This window comes from Diabrotica undecimpunctata, chromosome 6 (assembly GCF_040954645.1).
Source record: "Diabrotica undecimpunctata isolate CICGRU chromosome 6, icDiaUnde3, whole genome shotgun sequence".
Lineage (NCBI taxonomy): Eukaryota > Metazoa > Arthropoda > Insecta > Coleoptera > Chrysomelidae > Diabrotica > Diabrotica undecimpunctata.
In genome coordinates, this window is record NC_092808.1 from 37,834,176 (window position 1) to 37,857,814 (window position 23,639).

At 34.0% G+C, this 23,639-nt stretch overlaps 1 protein-coding gene across 3 annotated transcripts in view; it reads left to right on the plus strand.

The window, feature by feature from the left end:
- The first annotated feature begins 1,666 nt into the window (after positions 1 to 1,666).
- Positions 1,667 to 23,639, plus strand: part of LOC140442639 (uncharacterized) — a 28,303-nt gene continuing 6,330 nt past the window's right edge. The window contains exons 1-3 of one of the 3 annotated variants that reach the window (XM_072533643.1): positions 1,750 to 1,852; positions 3,810 to 3,840; positions 16,398 to 16,603. In XM_072533643.1, coding sequence (XP_072389744.1) covers positions 1,846 to 1,852; positions 3,810 to 3,840; positions 16,398 to 16,603 — 244 coding nt within the window. In that variant the 5' untranslated portion in view covers positions 1,750 to 1,845. Of the gene's footprint in view, positions 1,853 to 3,809; positions 3,841 to 16,397; positions 16,604 to 23,639 lie in introns of all 3 variants that reach the window. The other 2 variants (XR_011951089.1, XR_011951090.1) reach the window with 2 other exon arrangements.

Sequence of the window (23,639 nt, forward strand, 5' to 3'; positions counted from 1 at the left end):
ACGCGTTGTTGAACAGACATTACCGATTTTAAAGGACCGCCATTTTCTTTTTCATCCGTAAAATACTTATGTACACTACAAGTTAGACTATCTACATCTAACACACGTCTGGGCATTTTATATTTCCACCAAACATATTATGTCAACACTGGCAAAGAATCAATTCAACTGCAATATTGTAACAAATTTATACCTACCCTAATGTTATTTTAATGTATTTTAAAATATGACCATTAATGCAGTTTTTACCTAATTTTCTGGGAAGTCGTTTACTGCAACTGGATATCAATGAGTCATTAGCATAATTTTGTTAATCCGAAACCCGCGTAAATATAGCGAACCGACTATACGTTAAAAGTTATAGGAAATTGACAATATTTAAAGATCAATTGTATTAAAATAAAATACCACCAATTTATACTCAACTTCCTAAGACTCTCTTCTCCAAGGTAATAGAAACATATTATATGGATTCAAACTTTCCAGGAAGTATGATCAACAAAATAATTAAAGATAAGTGGTCAGCATTTCAACATATTTTTACTCACGGCTTCAAAATTCAAAATAAAACTGGTTGTGCAATATACCACTGGAAATCTGATTAAAAAAGAATCATGTCAGTTGTCCAATGAAGCTTCAATATATACTGCCAAACTATCAGCTTTATGACTTGCGTTAAAATATATGGCCTCTATTGGTATGAATAATTATATCATTCTGACCGATTGTAGAAGCATCGCGGACAAAATCACTTCTATCAAAACCAGAAAAAACCAGAATTGAGATAGAAATAAAGAGTTTCCATTATAATATTACTTCCACAGGTAGCTTGATTATTATTTGCTATGTAAAAGGACACTCTGAAATATTAAGAAATGAAGAAGTCGACAAATTAGCGAAATCTTCAGCTTTATCCAAACATAATATACATACATACTGGTAGAACATACTTCGACCCGTAACAGACACAGATAATATAAGTAAAAACAATTCCAAACAAAGATGGCGACGTTTATACAACCAAAGTACGACTAGAATAAACTTTAAGATTTGCCAACCACTAATTCCCAATGAGAGATGGTTTAAATATATGCCAAATAGGTTATCTATAAAAACAATAAACAGAATAAGATCAAACCACGCACTCACTCCTGCATACAAACGTAGCATAGGTATCACTGATAACCCATATTGCTCCTGTGGTAAAGTGGGAAATCTCCAGCACCTTATATTGTAGTGTGACAGTACAGACAAAATATCAAAATTATGTATGAAAAACTAATTGAGCTAAATTGTCCATCGCTTGTCGATTTAAATACAATTATTTTTTCAAATAACCAGCAGATATTAAAATGTATCTACGAATATATAACGTCCTGTAAATTAAAATTATAAGTAGTTTTAGGTAATAAAATTAAAAATGGCTTGACAATTTTAACTACAATATGTTCATTTTAATGTAGTGCGTGATGAAGAAAGAGGACAGAAAGTCTCGGGCGGAATGTGTCAGATTATTGAATCTTTTGTTTTATTGAAATGCCGGATAAGAGAGATTTTACTATAAAATTTCCAAATGATTATACTCCCTTCAGATTTATTACGTAAAGTTATAATTCCTGGTGGGCTTATTTAAATTAAAACAATGTTTATAAAACAATACCCCAGATTTATTATTTATTGTACTATAAAATTAAATTCTTATCAATTTATTTTATATTTTGTAGAAGAAACTGAACTGAAGTGTAGTAAGTCAAATGTTTTCTATAAATAATTTATGATTATTTTAACTTATTACATATTATTTTAAACACCTAGAATATTTTAAATAGATTTTTTAGTGATTACATGACAGGTATGTAAGTCGTAGTAATGTATTTCTTATTTAACTTAAAACTATCCTGAGCTCTATTCAAACATAAGCAAACTGGAGTGACCCTTATGGTCAAAATACTAAGAGATAATTACCAATCGGTATTAGAAGTATCGGGATCGAAGAACCGCTCAAAAGATAGACAATAAATAAGCAGAATTCCTTATAAAAAGGAAGAGTAAGATGCACAGGCACACCAGATTATTCTAAATGGTGTATCTTAATTTAACCATAGTGTTAACATAGTAAGACTCTTTATAAGCCATACACATCTAGTTTTTTCAAAAAATTTTATAGACCGAAAATTTAATTTTTTTCTCGGTTATTGATGGTACAATTTCCATAGTACTAGGGAAATTCGTATACACGGAAAAACTACAAAAAGTCAATATCCAGAGATATAAGGAGATGCAAAAAATCGTAAATTTGAGGCATAAAGTAGAACTTCTACAATAATTTAGTACTCGAACACTACAGAACCTGCTATCAGAATATATATGTAACAGCGCTACAGGCCTTGTAGGCTCCTGGCTTCTAAAAATGCTTATTTCTCAAGCTTATTTCTGACAAATCTTGCTTTACTGCTTTCCACCATTTTTTCTTTGGTAGTCCTCTTCTTTTTTCCCCATTTTTCCCTCCTTCAGTATTGTTTTAACATTTCGACTCTCTGGCATTCGTATAATGTGACCAAGCTATCTAGCTCTTTAGGCTCGTATTTTTGCCGCAATTGCTGGTTTTCGATACATTCATTATTTTTTTATTTGTTCGACTTTTTATTTGAGCACCTTTTCTTTCCAGATCTTTTTTTCCTGCTGGTTTATAATCCACGTTTCACTGGCATCACTATTGATCTGATTTCTGTCCCGTAGACTCAGTTTAGCTGTTCTTGACACATTTTTGTCTCATATATTTGACACATGTCAGTAATTAATTTAATCACCCTATCGCTCTGCTTCCCTTCATTAATCTTTTGTTTATCTCTTTGTCTTGCTTTCCCGTGTTTGTTACTCCAAAGTAGTCAAATTCTGACTAGACAGTCTCTGCTATTTTCATTTTGATATATTTGTTATGTCTTTTCTCATTTTTATATACATATTGCGATTTTGTTTGGTTTATTAAAAATCCGTATCTTTTCGCTTTTTTCGTATATCCATTAATTCCCATTCGCGAACAACTTCTAGCCTATTTTTGTCTGTCTCGTAATTTTTCTTTCTTTGTTATTTTAACTATTCTTTCTGTATTTCTTTTTCTTCTGATGTTTGATCATTATTTATTTAGATGCGATCTTTATGATAGTTCGACTTACTTTTCCTATTTAGTATTTCAATTTTATCAGTGAAAGTTTCTGTTTCTATGGCATAGACTGTTTCTTCTATTTTTGTTACGTTCCTCAGTTTTATTTGCGCCTGCAGTTCTTGCGATATGAATGTTTCCTTGCTTTCTTTTAGTTTCTTATCACCATTTTGATCTATTTTTAAACCCGATATATTCAAACTCTTCTTTTTACCTGTTTTCTCCTCTTGTTCCAGTCTATCTTGTAATTGTTTAACGTCGTTTTTTAATTCTTTGTTGTTTTCCTTTATTTCTTTTAGTTGTTTATTATTTCCATTTGTTCTTTTCTTATTTACTTTATTTTATTCATCATTTCTTAATTTTTTTTTTCCTTCAGTTGCTGTATCATTTTAATCATGGCATTTTTCTTTCTTTTTCTTCCTCACCGTGTCACTTTTAGAAGGTGTACGCTTTGTCATTTTACTTCCAAAATATTCCTCCTGGTTACTTCACTTGCGTTTTGTTTATTCATCTCTATCTAGTTCGCTTTCTGTTCCTTTGTCACTTCTATTCATTTTCCTATATTAATAAAACTCTTTTATTACAATAACAATTATTATTTTAATTTAATTTAATTATAATCTAAGTTTAATCTAATTTATTTTAGGGCTGGATCTGGATATTTGTAATAAAATTATGTGAGTTTTATTTTAATATTTAATTTCTTGTCGGTACTAATTACTTTCTTATCTGCCAAAAAAACGCGTATGAATGCCTAAGCGGGCCGACCCCTCCAACTTAAAATATTCGCCAAAACCAGTTTTTTAGTATTTCACACAATTATTTATTAACTCATAACTTATCAAAATTATTAAAATAGTTGTCTGGTTTATCTGATGGTATATTCTTTATTCACTACTATCACCTGTATGCAAAAACTTTTCACACTTATTTGTACGAAGCAACGAGGTATTGAACGACACAAAAATATATATTTGGAGAAATTCAGTGACGACCTAGAAGAGATGATTTAAAAAAAGTACGTTTCATAAATGGCTAAACGACAGAAGCCCAGGAATACGAGAAAAGTATGTTACCCTCACACAATAAGTGAAACAAATAATAAGGCTGGAAAAGAAAGACTACTGGGAGAGAATGTGCAGAAACATGGACAATACGATAGGGTATTACAGATATTCGAAAGAATGGAATAAAATTTAAAAAAAAAACACCAAAAGCAATACTTAAACGAGATAAAAATATTATACAGATAATTACATCTAGGGAGTGAACAAAATTATTACACAAAATGATTGCAGGAGATAGACCGGAGTATATTTCACAAGATCCTGTGACAATAAAAATAGAGAAAGCCGAAAATATAATTAAAACACTAAAGAAAGCACTACAGCACAAAAGAAAGCCAAAAATAGCAATGTACCAGGACCAGGGAACATAAAATATGGAGGCGCAAGGTTGTTTAATAAAATTGAAGCAGGACAGGGGATTTTAGAGGAGGGGAGTCATCATATATTATATATGCCCTCCACTTTAAAAAAAGGTGACAAAAGATCACCAAATAACCAGAAAACTTAGTGTAATACATTTATTAACAAGAATCTTTTTCACAGTAATAAAAGAAAAAATAGAACAGCACGTGGACTATTAGGACGAATAATAAGCCGGAGTCCGAAAAACCAGATCGTGTCTAGATATTATATTTATCATAAGACAGGTGATAGAAAAGAACAAAGAAAAAAATGGTAAAACGCATATGACCTTTACAGACTTAAACAAAGCATATGATAGTGTGCACAGGAAACAACTATGGGAAGCAATGAGAAAAATGTACGTTAGAGAAAAATGGGTGAATATAACACAAATATTATATAAAAAACAGAGCTGTAAATATAGTTAGGCAATGCATTAACAAAAAAATCGCAACAAAAGTTTTTAAACAGGGATGTGGTCTATCACCTACACTTTTTAAGATTCTTCTTCTTAGTCGTTAACCTGATGCAGGTATCGTAATATCATGAAGCTATTAGCTAAAGTTCCCAATGTTCCTCCACGTTTTTCTATCTTCTGCCATTCTAGCACATTCTGACAATGGAGCGCCAATGGTAGCAACAATATGGTCCGTGTATCGTGTGGGAGATCTACCTCTATTTCTTTTGCCTTCTACTTTTCCCTGGATGGTAAGTTTTTCAAGACCATTTCTTCGAAGCACATGTCCAAACTAGCTTATTATTTGTTCTGATATTTGAGTTCTTAGTCTTTTCTTTATATTTAGCTGGTCCAGTATGGATTCATTTGTTCTTCGGGCCACCCATGGTATTCTCAGCATTCGTCTCCAGCAGTACATCTCAAATATATCTATGTTCTTTTTTTCTTTCTCAGTAAGGGTCTAGCATTCCGATGCATAAGTAAAAACTGGAAAAACTAGGCTTCTTACTAGTCTCATTTTTGTATCGGTAGTTATTTCATGGCTTTTCCAAATTTTTGTTAATTTTTCCATAGCGCTTTTTGCTATTGCTGACCGCCGCTTTATTTCTTCAGTACAGCCTCATTTGTTGGTTATTAATGAGCCCAGATACACAAATTTATCTACAACAGCGATATTGTTTATCGTGATTTTTATCATGTTTTTAAGATTATATATATATATATATATATATATATATATATATATATATATATATTGTTATGATGTGTTTTTTGTTTGAATGATGAGCAATGAGTATTTTTAATAATATATAGGGTTTTTATCGCGGTTCTCAAAGAATTAGCTTGTAAGTACTTTTTTAAATTATCTTTATTATAACTATTATGAAACACACATATATATCTAACCTAGTCAATGTAAATTTAAAATAAACTATCTTTAAACTGATATTCTTATAAAACTAATTAAATTCTATAGACAATCTAAAATTTAAACAAACTATCTTCAAAATTGAAATTGTTATGACACTAACTAAATTATATTCACAAAATTTTGTACCTTTCTTTCACTGAATGCCTAAATGAACTGTTTTCCACTAAGTATATAGATTCTAATCACCACTGAATGTCTTCATACTTCAGTTATCCTTGTTTTTTTGTGAAATTACTTTTTCCAATTATCAGCTTCTACCAATTTAAGATATAGTTTTCTTCACCAGCATTTATACACCACCAACCAAACCAGCAAACAGCATTTATATTTATTCTTCTTTTCAATATACCAATATCCAATTATTATAAGTTGATTTATACTAATCTCCAACCATAATATAATTTAATTTCTTCCAATATACCTTTTTTTATCTTCAATAATTATTTGTGTATAATTATAAATGTGCATTAAATTATATGCATAATTTTTAATCTTCATTTAACTCACTATATTAAACTATTGGACTATTTGTACTTGATTCACTGACTCTAACTAACTTTCATAATAAACTGCTTGACTTCTGACTAAAAACTTAAAAACTGCCCGACTTCAGACTAAAAACTCAAAAACTGCTATCTTCAATCCAAATCACGGGTATTTATATGTTTTTGGATTTCTAGCACCATCTCGTAAGATATCATGTTCCAATTTGTTCTATTTCTACTTGTCTGAATTTTCTGGAACAAACCATTTCGCAAACATGGCCATCTCTGGAGATCCAGAGAATTCCATTCTTTTCTATTAATAATTTTGTTTACATTTAGGCTTTTCAGATCAGAATATATAATTAAATTAGTAACTAACACTCTAATTTAATAAAATACACATTTCAAACAATATATTATATAACCCCACTTTATATTCCCTTATGATTAATTTCTATCTGTCAAATTACTTCGAGAGTATTTTTGGTTGCCTATGCACATGGCTCACTTAAATCTATTTACAACATTAAAATTACTAAAATACAACTTTTTACAATTATTATATGCTAATTTCTTAAAATGCCCTCACATAAATATATTTTTATAAAATTCTCTAGTATATAACTTATTTAAAATAATCAAATACTTTTTTATATCTAATATTATGTAGTATATAACTTATAAATTATTTTCTATAAACCCCAATCGTTACAATATATATATATATATATATCTATATATATATATATATATATATATATATATATATATATATATATATATATTGTTTTCATCATGTTTTTAAGATTATATATATATATATATATATATATATATATATATATATATATATATATATTTATATATTGTTGTGATCTGCTTTATGATGTTTTATTATTAATTAACACTAATTTAATTAATCCAATTATTTAATTAATTAATTCACTAATTTATGCAGAGTCATACAAATCAATTACTATTAAAAATTTCTCAGGGTGCCTTTTTAATTTTACTTTAATCAGTTTACTTTATATATCTCTTCTAGTGGGTTCAGTATCTTCTAGTTGCTCATAATCGGGATAGAACAGGAAACGGAACTAACATTAAAACAACATAAATATGCACACAAATTATTATTTATTTTCAATAAGCAATACGATGAATATTAATAAATAACTTTTGTGGGCAATTATCTTTCCCAACAAACTCCTATACTCTAAATTTAATTTTAATTACAAACTATCTATTGATCTGTTTTATAATAATATCTACTAAAAATTGACCATATAAAATATAGTTTATTCACAAAAAATTAACTCTTTGAAACTTGGAATCTTAGTTCGTATGCTTATATTTGATTTTATCTAGAATATCTTTATCTTTATCTAGAATATCTATATTCAAATTATTTGACTGACCTTTATTTTTTTACACCAATGATGTCTCCTCTCGATCAAACCACAGTTCCTTCCTTGATTGATTATGTCCGGCTACCATCAAATCTTTCCCGTTCTCAGCATCGATCCAAACCGCATACCAGCAAACTACTCCTCCGAAAACACAAGCCCAAGCCTCTTTTGACCGGTACTCTTTATTCACAAATTCTCCTTTCTTTCTCAATTATATATTATCTCGTGGACTATGCAGACTCAAAAAGAGGTACTAATCTTCTCGATTTTGATCTGCTCTCAGCTTCCACCTTTTTCACTAACAAACGAAAACACTGGTACTCAGATTGACTACACAAAAACACGTCTTCTCTTCTGGTCTGCCGATAACATAATAAATCTTTTCAATCTCCCCAGACAAACCTTCTCAACTCTCTCATTCTCCATCATTCCTTTTTAACCAATCATAAGCATTCATCTTCCCCACTTATTTTCGATTTAGAAAATTTCCAACATAATATTTAAAACAAATAAACTACTTTCACTAAAATTACTTTTCAGAAACCATTAACAATTTTGCCTTTTTCAACAGAAATAAGTTTCCAAATTCTTGTTATCTCATATCTAAATCTAATTCTTATTTACTTTCGAAAAATGCCCACCGCAAAATACAATTACAAGTTTATTCTTAAATCTATAAAATTATACGGGTTCCATTGTCCTTTCACTATTCACTTAATCTTTCAAGGAAAAACTCGTCCGGGTCCCGTCACGGAACAATGTCTTCTCTTATTCTAACTATTACAAATAAGTACAGGGTTGTATTTTAACTTATATGCCCGCGGTATATTAAAATAATAAAAAAAAACTCTTTATTCCATTTCTGATAAACTGATCCATAACAAATCCCCGCCTTGTTTTGAGATACAAATTTTCTTTTTTTTTTAAGTGTAACCAAAAAAAAATATTATTTTCTCTCAACACAAAATTTTTCTTTTGTAGTCATTTTATCCTATCCTAAATTTTTATTACTCCATCTTAAAATCTATACGATTTTTATTCATGGTATTTGTACACATCCTGGATATTGTAAACTCCTCGTATCTTTTCTGATTCTACACGTCTAAGAACATAGCTGTTTATTCCATTTTCATTTTGTATGATGTATGGACCCTCGAAAATAGGCATTAGCTTTGCACACACGTCCCCCGTGAGATTTGATACTCGTAACGCCCTTACAAGCACCTTTTCTCCCTTCTGGAAAGTCACTGGTCTTCGTTTTCTATTCTGGATTTGCCTTTGGAGATATTTTTCATTACTGCGCTGCAGCCTCCTTCGAACAGTTTCCAATACTATTTGATACTCTCTCTGCTCCGGTTCTTCCCATGGCCGTACTGGCATAATACCCTTCATGACATATTCCGGCGTCTCTTTTGTCACCGTACTTGGAGTGGTGTTCAAGTAGTTTTCGATTTCTGCCACTTTCCTATCCCATCGTCGATGTTGTCCAATGGCAGCAATGCGAAGGAATTTTGTAGTCTCTTGTATAAAACGTTCTGACGGATTACTTTTAGGATGTCGGATACTGACAAAATTTGTCCCTATTCCTCTGTCTTGCAACTGTCTCTTGAATCGGTCACTCCGGAAATACGTAGCATTGTCTAAAAGAATTTTCCTTGGTGTTCCTACGGTGGCTATAAAATTGTCTATCTTTCTCATAATTTCTTCCCCCTTTGTCGTACGGCATGTGTATAGCTTTACATATTTCGAAAAAATATCTACCATCACCAAAATATGTTTGTTCCTCTGCGTGGTCATTATCAGATCACTTAACATATCTATTGCTACAATGTCTAATTTTTGGTGGGATACAATATTTTTAGCCACATTTTCATTTCGGAAATTTCTGCTTTTATATTTTTGACATGTTTCACATCTTTGGGTAACTTCTTTTGCAATCCGGTAATCTTTTCGGCATATATAGTTTTCGCGAAAAACCAGCCAAACCTTCCTGCTGCCGATATGTCCATTGTCCTCGTGTAATTTCTGTATGATCCTTTCTGCCAATGTCTGTGTTATCACGTATAGTTCCTTTCCATCAATTCGTTTGAAAAATATACTGTTTTCACTCTCCGCTCTTCTTTTTTCTCTTTCTTCCAGGTCTTCATGATTTGTTCTAATTTCGTTTAACGAAAATACACCTTCCTCTTGTATCAAAATGTTCAGTCCTACATGAAAAGCAATTACTTCCTTTTTCCCCGAGTCTTCATCCCTTGTGAGAGCGTCGGCTATAATGTTGTCTTTTCCTTTTATATATCGAAACTCAAAGTCATACTCCTGTAGTAACAAAATGCCTCTATGTATACGATTGTTAACCAGACGATTTTTCATTATATGTACCAAAGCTGCATGATGAGCTTCGATTGTGAATTTTGCTCCCAACAGATAAAATCTTAACTTATTTACACAGAAAAGTACGCTAGCAAACTCTAGTTCAGTCGCTTTGTCGTTCATCCTCATATTCCTCTACGTGTGTGTTGTTGACCGCTCTTCTATTTTCTCTTGGTCTCTCGGACCCGTATCGGTTTCCGCGATTTTCCGGTTCATTCGTTCTATTATTATTTCGGTTTTCCTGATATGTGCGAGTGTTGTTTCTATTCTGGTTCTCTCGATATCTGTTTTCGTTCCATTGCCGATTTCGTTGTTCATAGTTTACTCTTCCGTTGTCTATACTTTTGTTCTCCCTCCTCGGGACAATTTCTCTTCTTTTGTACTCTCTCCTAAAGTTTTGTCCTCCATCTCTATACTCTTGATTTGCTCGTTGTCTATAATTTTCTTGCGTTCTCCTCATTTTTCTTTCTCTTAATTTTGCTTCTCGTATTTGTAAGAATTGACATAAACTGTCAATATCTTTGTAGTTTTGTAGAGTTATGTGATCTTCTAAGGTATCTTCAAAATGTCTGGCTATTAGTTCCACTAGCTGTTCGGACGAATAGTTGTAATGTAAGTGTCTTGCATTGTTGTATAGTTGTAGGGCATATGTTTTTTCTGATATACCTATACTATCCTGGTATCTCCCATTTTGTTATTCCTTGTTTATCTCTATCTGTTGGATTTTCACCCAGAAATAATTCAGAAATTTTTGTTCAAATGTATGCCAATTTTGCAATTCTTCTTCTTTGCTATCAAACCATAAACTTGCCTCATCTTTAAGATGGTTCCTTATCGTTTCCTTTGCTGTTTCGAAATTACCGATATGTCGTACTTTCTTTTTTAAATTGTTGATGAAAATTACTGGGTGTAATTTTTTTACGTCCCCGCCAAACTGTATTTTTATGTCACCCGGACTTTGGATGAGTACTTCTCTCCTGTCTCCCGTCTCTCGTTGTTTACTGATATCCTCAATTTGTTTTTCATTTTGCTTTAATCTCATTTCTACTTCTTTCCTGTCTTCTAGTAGCGCCATTTCAAAATTTTCTTCTAACTGATCTAATTTCTTTTTCTGGACAGTCTTAATATCTTTCATTTTAGTTTCTACTTCTTCTCTTTGCAACTCTAGTTTCCTCTCTGTTTCTTCTCTGACTTTTTCTAAACAGACTTTTACATCATTTTCATATTTGTCCAAACGCTGCTCTATATTTCTGTTATTTCTATCCATTTTTTGTGACGATTCTTGTATTTGTTGTGTCTGTATTTGCATCATAGCTAATATTTTTTCTAACATCCTTGTTTCTTTTCTTTCCTCCATTATTGTAGCATTTCCTTCATTAATAATTATTTCCTCTTCTATCTTATCCTCTTTCCTTTCTTGCGTTTTGCTTTGACTCCTTGTGGTCGACATGTTCGTTCGATTGTTTATCCCCGCCAAATATGAAATTCGAGTAATGTTGCAAAGACGAAAACTTTTCCTCTTATCCCAAATATTATCAATTTATCACATACATTTTAAATTCATCAAAAAATTAAATCAATCAAAAATAGAATAAATGTAAAATTGTACCTAGATAAAATAACTCAAATAATATTTCATAAATTTTCAAATAAATATATCAAATTCTTTCCGACGGGCAAATAAATTCTCTCAATCACCTGTTTTCCGTTTCTGATCCTTCAAATTCACAACTAGAGATACTTTTAAGCCCCACGTTGGCTCGCCATGTTGTTGTGATCTGCTTTATGATGTTTTATTATTAATTAATACTAATTTAATTAATCCAATTATTTAATTAATTATTTCACTAATTTATGCAGAGTCATACAAATCAATTACTGTTAAAAATTTCTCAGGGTGCCTTTTTAATTTTACTTTAATCAGTTTACTTTATATATCTCTTCTAGTGGGTTCAGTATCTCCTAGTTGCTCATAATCGGGATAGAACAGGAAACGGAACTAACATTAAAACAACATAAATATGCACACAAATTATTATTTATTTTCAATAAGCAATATGATGAATATTAATAAATAACTTTTGTGGGCAATTATCTTTCCCAACAAACTCCTATACTCTAAATTTAATTCTAATTACAAACTATCTATTGATCTGTTTTATAATAATATCTACTAAAAATTGACCATATAAAATATAATTTATTCACAAAAAATTAACTCTTTGAAACTTGGAATCTTAGTTCGTATGCTTATATTTGATTTTATCTAGAATATCTTAAAGTTTTCTTTCATTCAAATTATTTGACTGACCTTTATTTTTTTACACCAATGATGTCTCCTCTCGATCAAACCACAGTTCCTTTCTTGATTGATTATGTCCGGCTACCATCAAATCTTTCCCGTTCTCAGCATCGATCCAAACCGCATACCAGCAAACTACTCCTCCGAAAACACAAGCCCAAGCCTCTTTTGACCGGTACTCTTTATTCACAAATTCTCCTTTCTTTCTTAATTATATATTATCTCGTGGACTATGCAGACTCAAAAAGAGGTACTAATCTTCTCGATTTTGATCTGCTCTCAGCTTCCACCTTTTTCACTAACAAACGAAAACACAAAATACAATTATAAGTTTATTCTTAAATCTATAAAATTATACGGGTTCCATTGTCCTTTCACTATTCACTCAATCTTTCAAGGAAAAACTTGTCCGGGTCCCGTCACGGAACAATGTCTTCTCTTATTCTAACTATTACAAATAAGTACAGGGTTGTATTTTAACTTATATGCCCGCGGTATATTAAAATAATAAAAAAAAACTCTTTATTCTATTTCTGATTGATAAACTGATCCATAACAATATATATATATATATATATATATATATATATATATATATATATATATATTGTTTGAAAAACTGTCCAAGCCTTATTTAAATATTTTTTTTTAATATTTAAAAGATGACCTTATTTAGTCTTAAATCTTTTATAATATATTAGCTAATCATAATATGGCTTTAGTTACGCATCTTTTAAATTTTCACTATCAATTTGGCTGATTCATTATTGTCAAGTTCTAAGAATTCACTTATCTGCAAACAACGTACATATTTTTGGGAAACTATTTATCAACCAAAAACACTTCAGATTCCTCAAGGAAATGTACCCGTCCTTTGTGCAGAAAGTTTAAAATGACATTTTAAGCTATGTACGAAGGTCCTAAAAACAAGGGAACCACCTTAGTTGACTTTAATAGATGCGTATTTTTCTGTATGAGCGGCACTCTAAACCAACTCGATGTCGCGAACGCATGTCAAGACCGTACATTGAAATGATTCGTGTTCCCTTCAATAACAAGTACTGGCAGAACCCTGGTCTGCATGGCCTTTCAACATACGACCGTAAGAGGAACCTCTACCACTATGAGTCCGACACTATTTGAGGGTGTCATGATTACATAAAGTAACACAGGGCTCCACCCTCCCCGTAGTACCTGTTTTGCGGAACACACACCTTCCGTTAATCCCCCCCCCCCCGGGCGGATAGGTGAACACGTTTGACAGGTCGCCGCTGAGGAGCTCTCCTCTGCCACTTACAAATCTACCAGGTGAGTATATGCCGTAAACCCACTCCCTTAATGGGGAAAGGGCATGTCAGGGACGCAGCACGTTCAACCTAACCTTGTTCTGTTGAATGAGAGTAGAGTGGACCCACGAGAGACTCGTCTCGGATACTAGGAGTGTAGGCCTTCCCAATAGTGGCCTGTTATGACAGGCAGGGAAAATCGCCTTGGCCGTATTCTTATCTCCGCGAGCCGAACGGAGGCTATCGTCAACTGTGCGTCCAGCCTACCCTAAGATTTCGAGCGGTACACCAGCCACAAACGCCGCTGTCCATTTGTTTAAATATCGGCCGCATTTATAAAAGGTAAGTGATTCTCATTAGAATTGACAATACGTTATTAAATCTGCCAATTGTTATTTGAATTACAATCTTTTACTTTACATATCCATATACACATACCTATTGCATTATTGTTATTTTAAATTATATATCAACCAGCGACCTCATTAAGTTTTACATAAAACATTGAGCCTTCGAGCCGGATAGTAATAAATAACTATAATTTTAATTCAGTTAATCTTATTTTGTTTCATTTGTAATGTTATAAACGTCACATCTTTATTAATTTATATTTAAATAATTATTTTATTTTAATTTCTTTATTAATTTATTAATTCCTTTAACTTCAGTTTCTTTTTTACCATTTTTTCTTCAAAAACTAGTTGGCGCCCTCTCTCTCTCTCTCTCTCTCTCTCTCTCTTTCTCTGTCCCGCAGAATAAATATTCGCCCTCTCTCTTTATTTCGTAATTCTTTCTTTCCGGTAAAATAAATATTCGCCCTTTCTCTTTCTGTCCGCTAGTAAATATTCTGTTCTATGTTGACATAAGAGCTAATTCCATCATAGGCATACATCCTATGACATCTGTGCTATACTTCATTTTAATCCCACTCACTTTGTGTCAATCACCTTTCGTAGCGGGAATATTGTTTTTTGTCTGTAATTAAAATTTAAAAAATAAGGTAAAAATTACCATATGGTTCATTTTATCGTCTGCAGAATTATCTTGGGGTGAGTACTTTCACTGTAATCTATTTATTTTATAATTCTGACAGCATTTTCAATATTCGTAACCTGACTTCTTTTAAAGCCACGTTCTCAATTTTTTGCATATAGTAACCTTACAAAATTTTGCTAATTTTAATGGTAAGTCTATTTCGTTTTATCCTTCCCATTTGCTATTTGTTTAATTGTAATTTTGGTAAAATAATTGGCAAGGAAGTTAACTCCCTTTGATGTTTCCCTAATACAGGCTAGTTAATATTCTAGTTTATTGAATTTATTGGAGAATTTATGGGATATGTCTGCAACATTTTATTGAAAATACTTTATGGAGTGATGTGGGCTTAAACAGCTATCTTCAAGACGTACTTACATACTTTGGAGCCGGCAACAGGACCTATCCACATAATCTGCAGGCCACACATATTAAGAAGCAAGCAGCCCATCGATGCCACAAGTATCATTTAAATGTATTTAATATTAAGCATTAGGCAGGGTTTTTGCTATTTAAATATTATGTTTCATGTGTTAAATAAACATAATTAGTTAAATTATTGTTTTATTTGCTATCAGCTAAGGATCTATTGTTTAATTCATAGTTTAAGACAAAACGAATTAACACTTGAGAGCCCGAGCTAGGCGAAGCATAGACGATAAGCTATATACATATATTACCTTTAGCATTTATTTCCATTGTATTATATTTCTTACATTTTTTTTGTGCTAACTGATTTTTGTGAAACGAAAACGGCAAACTCGAAGAAAACTCGAAGAAAAAGAAAAAGAAGGTGATTCAATAAAAAGGATACTCAGAATTAGTTCATTTGCTTAAAGTTAAATTCTTGCAGTTTTTGTATCTCTCTAGATAGTTGTTTCCTGGTTTTTTGCTTCAGTTCGTAAAATAGTTTTTGTATCATCAACTATTTTAACCACTGTTACATTTATGCCTTCGTTTATTTTGGCTGATTTTTGTTCATTCATAACATGAGATTTTAATTAAATGAGTATTAGTCTAGTTTCTATTTCCTTTACTGGTGCTGGTCTTGTACAGTTATGTGAAATTGTAGTAAATGTGCAGCAGTCGACTACTCTATACAGGTAAAGTAAAGTAAAGTTCGTGTAACCTTCTGGCTAAGGTCTGGTGTTATGGTTTTTAGGTCGCGCAAGCGCCCCTAACATGACCTAACGAATACTTTCGTAGCTGGGACCGACGGCTTTACGTGCCCTCCGAAGCACGGTGGCAGCTCAGTTAAATTAGAAATTTTTAATTTTTGTGGGGCCGGGATTCGAACCCAGGCCCTCCAGCTTGTTAAGCCAGTAACATAGCCACTGCACTACGGCTGCCACTTTATACAGGTAATGATGTTAAATGTCTGATTTGCATATTAGAGGCAGACTCCTTTTGCATTTTATTAGTGAGCACAAGAAGAATTATTTTACTTGTATTTTAAACGTTTACATATTAAAAAAAAAATTTTTGTTTAGAACCCCCAACATGAAAACCGTCCGCATTATTTTTGCCGCCCTTGCAGTTGCCATAGTAAGAACTGATGAAATCGATGACTGTAAATGTAGATCCCTGTTTGAACCAAGAAAAGACTTGGATGGGATAGTTAGATGTTTTCTTGGGGATTCTAAGTTCCCACCACAAGAGTGTAATGCACCAATCTATCCTGAATGTATATGTACAGGTATGTATTAATCTTGTATCTATTAATTTTTTAAGAAATATCATAACCTAACCTAACTTAACCGGGTTGATATAAATCTGTTGTATAAACATTAATAAGATCAATTGTAAGACTTCTCTAAAAAGTGATGGACGCACATCTTCAGATCCAATTAGGAAAAAAATTACATAAAGAATAGCATTAACATGTGCTAACGTATTCTGAATACAAGCATTAATATTAAATTTTTCGTATTTGCAATATAGAATCTATCTATATAAAAGGCTAGGACGATAAGTCACACTGTTTGTCCGGTAGCGTATCTACGCCAATGTACTTATCGTTTATCATCACAATCGATACAAAAAATCGATAAAAGTTGCCGCGGAAAACTTCAACGTTCCAACTTCTTTAAATAAACTGTAGGGCAAAATTAAAACGTAACAGAGAGTTGTTCGTTAAAAAACTTCTATTAAAAAAATTCAAGAAAAATTATAAATGAAAATATCTTAAATTTTCTTTAAAAGAAAAATATCCTCCTCTACTTTTGGAAGGTTGCTGTGTGAAGTAACAGTGTCAGAATATTCACAGTATAGGCATTTATCTGTACCTGTCTTTCTGAATCTATGAAGATATGTCCTAAAACAACCATGTCCTGTGAGTATTTGCGTCAGGTAGTAGAGGAGGATTCCAAAGATGGAGTCAAGGTGAATGGCGTAAATATCAACAGTATCAGATACGCCGATGATACAGTGTTAATTGCGGATTCCGACGTAGGTCTACAACGACTCATCGACAAGACCAACTCGACCTGTGAGCAATTTGGTATGAAAATAAACATTAAAAAAACCAAAGTGATGTCAATCCGAAAAAACCAAAACGTACCTCAACCTTGCACAATAAATGGGCACATTTTAGAACAGGTCAATAGATTTAAGTACCTGGGATGTTGGATCGATAGCAGCCTAAATCCTGATCTAGAAATAAGATCGAGAATAGAACAGGCCAGAAAATCTTTCGAAAAAATAAAAAAACTGCTTTGTGATTCTCGAATAAAACTCGAAATTCGACTACGTTTATCAAAATGCTACGTTTGGTCGACTCTTCTATATGCAGTTGAAACGTGGACCCTAAAAACATCAACCGTAAATAAATTGGAGGCCCTTGAAATGTGGATCTACCGGAGAATGCTCAAAATTTCATGGACATCGCATACCTCAAACGAAGAAGTGCTGCATAGAGTAGGCAAGGAAAGAGAAATTTTTAACACAGTAAAAGTTAGAAAAACATCATACCTAGGCCACATACTGAGAAATAATAAGTACCAATATGCCCAACTTATAGTGAAAGGAAAAATCGAGGGAAAGAGAGGCCTAGGAAGGAAAAGACTATCGTGGCTCAGAAACATCCGACAATGGACAGGGCTAAATTTCGAACAGCTAATAAGAACAGCTGAAGATAGAGAAGATTTTAAAATTGTAGTAGCCAACCTCCATTGAGGAGAGGGCACTTTAAGAAGAAGAAGAAGTAATCCAGTCACCTGTGATCACAGTCCACCATCAGCATCTTGGTCCACTTAGCAACATCTTTGGTGCTGTTTCACTCTTCTTGCATTCTTTTCATTTATCTTTACTTTTCTTCTTTTTTACGGCTGTTCTCTTCTCTCATAGAGATTTCTCCTTCTACTGCTAGCACATGCAGGTGAACACAACCCGTGATAGTTCACAAGGTCGCTGCAGATACAGTCCTGTAGGCGCATGATAGTCGCAACAGACTTGTTCTCTCTACTCGTATTATGAGCCCTTTGTAGGTCGGTATTTTGATCGCCTCACTCCAGACTGGTACCGCGAAGAGGATGACTGATTTCACAACACCGTCTAAATCCCTCCTCCTTTCTGATTTAGATCCTCCAATGTTAGGAATAACTCTCCCCATCGCAGCAGCACTCTTTGCTCCCTTCTAGGCTACCATCCGTATATGCTCCCCTAACCGCCATATTGGTGTAGTGTCACTCCCAGATATTTGACACTTTTCTTTGATGTTAGTTGTACCCCTGCACATTGGAGTTACATCCACCATTAATTTATTGTGGGTGGATTGCACCACCCACAATAGATAGAATAATGCTTTTACAAATTCAAGCAACACCGGTGAATATTAACATATTACAGGTATATGCGCCAACGGCAGATAAAGATGGGACAACCAGTGAAGAATTCTATGAACAACTGGAAAGCCTGATGAAAATGACAAAAAACATCATCATCATCATCATCATTGGCTTTTACAACTCTTCGTGAGTTTTTGCCGCCTTTACTATTAATTGCCTTCCATTGATTTAGATCCTGTGCTATTATTTCCCATGGCCTTACTTCCATCTTCTCCAGGTCTTCCCTGACTGCGTCTTTCCACCTTTTTCTAGGCCTTTTTCTACAAAAAAACATGAAGTAATAATAGCGATGGGAGATTTTAACGCAAAGGTTGGCAGAGGCAAGGTGAATGAGATCGTGGGTAACTTCGGCCTAGGAGAGAGAAACGATAGAGGTGATAGACTTATATGCTTCTCTCAGGAATATAACCTGCTGTTAAGTAATACACTCTTCAAGCTCCCCAAACGTCGACTTTACACATGGAAATCCCCCGCTGACTCACCTGACAACATCATAAGGAATCAGATTATATAGCAGTACCAACAAGATATAAAAACACGATAAAATCATCAAAAACGTACCCAGGTGCCGATGTGCCTACGGACCACAATCTGTTGTTATGCAGAATGGTCATGAGAGTAAAACGGCTCGAGAAAAGATCTAATTTAAACACAATTGATATTAAGAAACTCACCAACCCAGAAACCGAAATAAAAGTACGAGAACAACTAGGAAAGAAAATAAACGACATTAACGAGAACACGTCAGACATAATAGAGAGATGGGATAAATCGAGGGAAGCAATCCAAACAACATGCGCGACTCTATTAAAGCGTGACAGACGGAAGAAGAAAGAATGGATGTCTGATGAGATAATGAATATGATGGATGAAAGACGTAAATTCAAGAATAAAAATGCAGAAAAATACCAGCAGATCCACAAAATCATAAGAACGAAAATGCAGGGAAATAAAACAATACGAACGAAAATACAACAGTTACAATATGGACAAACAAATAAAATCAATGACAATTAAGCAGAAATTCAATAAGTCACCCAACAGCATAAAAGATGGCGATGGAAATCTTATCTCGGAGCCATCAACGATCTTAGAAACATGGAAATCATACATAGAAAAATTATTTGCATCTGACAGTACTGATGATCACCTATATGGAGAAGAAGAAACAGGATCTTCAATCCTTAAATCGGAGATAGAAGATGCCATTGCAGCACTAAAAAACAATAAGTCAGCAGGTCCGGACAATGTACCCTGCGAAATATTAAAGATCCTATGTAAATCAAACAAACAGTTCCTTGATAATCTAGTTGAACTTTTTAACAACATATATAATAATAATAGTCTCCCGTTTTATACCGCTTTGCGGCTTTGGGAGTATAGCAGGGTAGTCTGCTATATCTAGGGCCTACGGTATACAAGGAAGGTAACATGGCCAGTGCTACGCTTCAACCGCCTATTATTACCCCTGGTTTTACCCAAGGTACTTATTTTATTCAGGCTGAGTCGACCTGGGGCCTATAGACATTTTTAAAAATGTCTATAGGCATATATGTTTTAACAACATATATAATAGCGGTAAAATCCCGGAGAATTGGCTGCAGTCAACATTTATTACAATCACGAAGAAACCAAATGCCCAGATCTGTGATGACTACCGGCTTATAAGCTTGATCAATCATGTCACTAAAGCGTTCACTAAGATCATTCATAGAACAATATATGATAAATGTGAGTCAAATATTGATAGATCGCAGTTTGGCTTTCGGAAAGCACTTGGAACTAGAGAAGCAATTTTCGCTCTCCAGGTGCTTATACAGCGGTGTAGAGACGTTGATAATCACGTGTATTTGTGCTTTGTAGATTTTAGAAAAGCATTTGATAATGTCAATCATGAACAATTGATAGATATTCTGCGAAAGACAGGTATTGACGACAAGGACATTCGAATTGTGGTAAACCTATACTGGGGTCAAACAGCAAGAGCAAAAATTGGCAACGAACTCACTGAAAGTGTGCAGATCAAAAGAGGTGTCCGTCAGGGGTGTATATTATCCCCACTCCTATTCAATATTTATTCCGAAGAAATATTTAACTAATGTATGGAAAATGCAAATGAGAGCTTAAAAATAAACGGCGAGTTAACGAACAATATAAGATATGCCGACGACACGGTGATCCTTGCCAGTACCATAGACGAATTACAGTAGGTAATGGAAAGAGTTTATTCAGTTAGTGAGGAATACGGCCTGAGCCTCAACTTCAAGAAGACAAAGTGGATGCTGATAAGCAATAAGCAACAGCCTGCTCGACAGTTACGGATAAGTAATGTTACGATAAAAATCCTGGCCTAAAAATAACTGTAAAATATATGATGACTAATATTCTGTTTTGTTGTAGAAATTTCGCCGGAGGTTCTAGATTCAAATTATGGTGAATTCTCCAACTAGATGCTTCTCGATTTTTCGATGCAAGACAATGCGATCTTTCGATGCTGTTCTAGTATATCAGGATTTCGTATATAAATACAACATTTTTATATGGAGGGACAGTTAATTCTCAAGACCCGCGCTCGCGAATTTGTTACGTACGGATATAATAAATTATTGTCAGATAAGTTAATATAAATAAAGAAATAAATTAAATCCGTAAGTGTTATAAATATTGAACCTTTTAATAAATTCACAACAAATGGTGTCAGAAGTGGGATCGAACATAAATTAGACTTATAATAATAATACAAGTGTGATATAAAATAAATTGTGAAAATGGCTACGATTTATGAGCTGACAGTGACTAATTTAAGAAGACATCTTGAAGACAGAGAATTAGCTTCTACCGGAAAAAAGGCTGAGTTAGTCCAACGACTAAAGAACGCTTTGCTAGAAGAAGGACTAGATCCAGAGACTTATATATTTGAAGATGCTGTCATCTCGTCGATTTCGAAATTAGAGAACAAAGTTTCCGGTGATATCGCATCATTAGAGAACAAAGAAGATGGAGGAAACAGGGACAGCAGAGAGAGGTAACAATCCGATTACAGTGGAGATAAAAGAAGACGAGACGAAATTTAAGTTGGAGACACGGCCGAAATTTGAAGGAAGTGGAGGTTCTATTCATGTTAAAGTCCCAACTTTCGACGGAAAATCATCATGGAACAACTACATGAAACAGTTCGAATCAGCCGCAAGAGCAAATGGATGGTCTGAAAAAGAAAAGGCTGTAAACCTGACTATCGCCCTTCGAGGAGATGCCTTAGATGTGCTTCAGACCATAGCCGTAGAGGAGACCGATGATTTCGAACAACTGAAGAAGAGGTTAAATATGCGATATGGCCACGAACATTTGGAGCATGTATATCAGTCACAGCTTAAAAATCGTAGACAGAAGAAAGATGAGGCTCTTCAAGAATATGAGGTAGATATTGCCAGATTAGTACGATATGCTTATCCAACAGCTCCCGAAGACATGATGGAAAAATTGGCCGTTCAAACGTTTATTGATGGTCTTCGTGATCATGAAATGCAGAGAACACTGCGATTAGCTCGTCACAAGACGCTGGTTGATGTCTTATCCGCCGCCCTCGAATACGAGTCAGCTACGCACGCCTCTGGAGGATACAGTAAAGTTAGGACTGTAAAAGAGGAAGGAGATGAAGATAAACTTGACCAGCTCGTTAATATGATGAAAATTATTACATGCAAGAAAACGAAAACCATAAAATCAAGAAACTCACCATCAGGAAAACCAGAACGAGTTGGCTTTAGGGGAGCAGCTTCGACCCGGAACTTTTCCAAAGACCCTCTTATACTAATAGCTTCTTTGAAATGTCGTGAAGATAGTGTATATGTAGATGGAGAAATAAATGGTAAAAGACATACGTTGTTGGTGGATACCGGAGCGACCAGAACCATTATACGTCCAACAGTTATAAACAGCCGAAAGAAACTGTTACCAACGAGGTTGCGACTTCGGACCGCTACAGGTGAAAATGCCAACATTCATGGAGAAATCCAGGTACAATTGGGAATTGGAGCAGAAAAGTTTGTCCATACTGTTATAGTTGCTGACATCGAAGAGGATGTTATATTAGGAATGGACGTAATGAATATGCATGGATTCCAATTGGATTTTAAGAATAAGGTAATCAAAGTTGGCAACGAGGAGGTATTTCTCCATCCACATAATGACAACACTGTGCAAGCAGCCATTAAAGAAGATACAGTCGTGCCTGCGAGAAGCGAAACGATCATAGTAGCGCGGCTACAGGGAATTGTGGACGAAGGGAGACCTGTTATGATGGAGCCTTGGAACCACGACGATGAGGTTGGCCGTGGAATCATAATTGGAAAGGAATTGGTGACTTCGGCTAAAGAAATTCCTGTGAGACTTATCAATGTCAACGACTACCCAGTGACCATCAAGAAAGAGACAAAGGTAGGAACTTGTGTACCTGTGACATCCATAATCCGTCAGGCGACAACATCTGATAATTCCAACGACAAATTCGACCAAATGGTTGCAGTTGCAGGACAGTCTCTAAATCAGATGGAGAAAAGGAAATTAAGGGAATTTCTTCGGCAGTATCGTGATATTTTCGTACCGAAAGGAGGAAAGACGGGAAGAACTACCGTTGTTAAGCATAAAATTGATACTGGTAATGCTAAGCCAATTCGTCAAACAGCTCGACGATTACCACAGGCGAAGAGAGCGGAAGCTGAAACGATTGTTCAGGAAATGAAGAAAGACGGGGTGATAGAACCTTCTACGAGTCCATGGGTCTCTCCGGTGGTCCTGGTTAAGAAGAAAGACGGAACGACGAGGTTCTGTGTGGATTACCGTTTGCTGAACAGCGTTACCAAGAAAGATAGTTATCCTCTGCCTCGG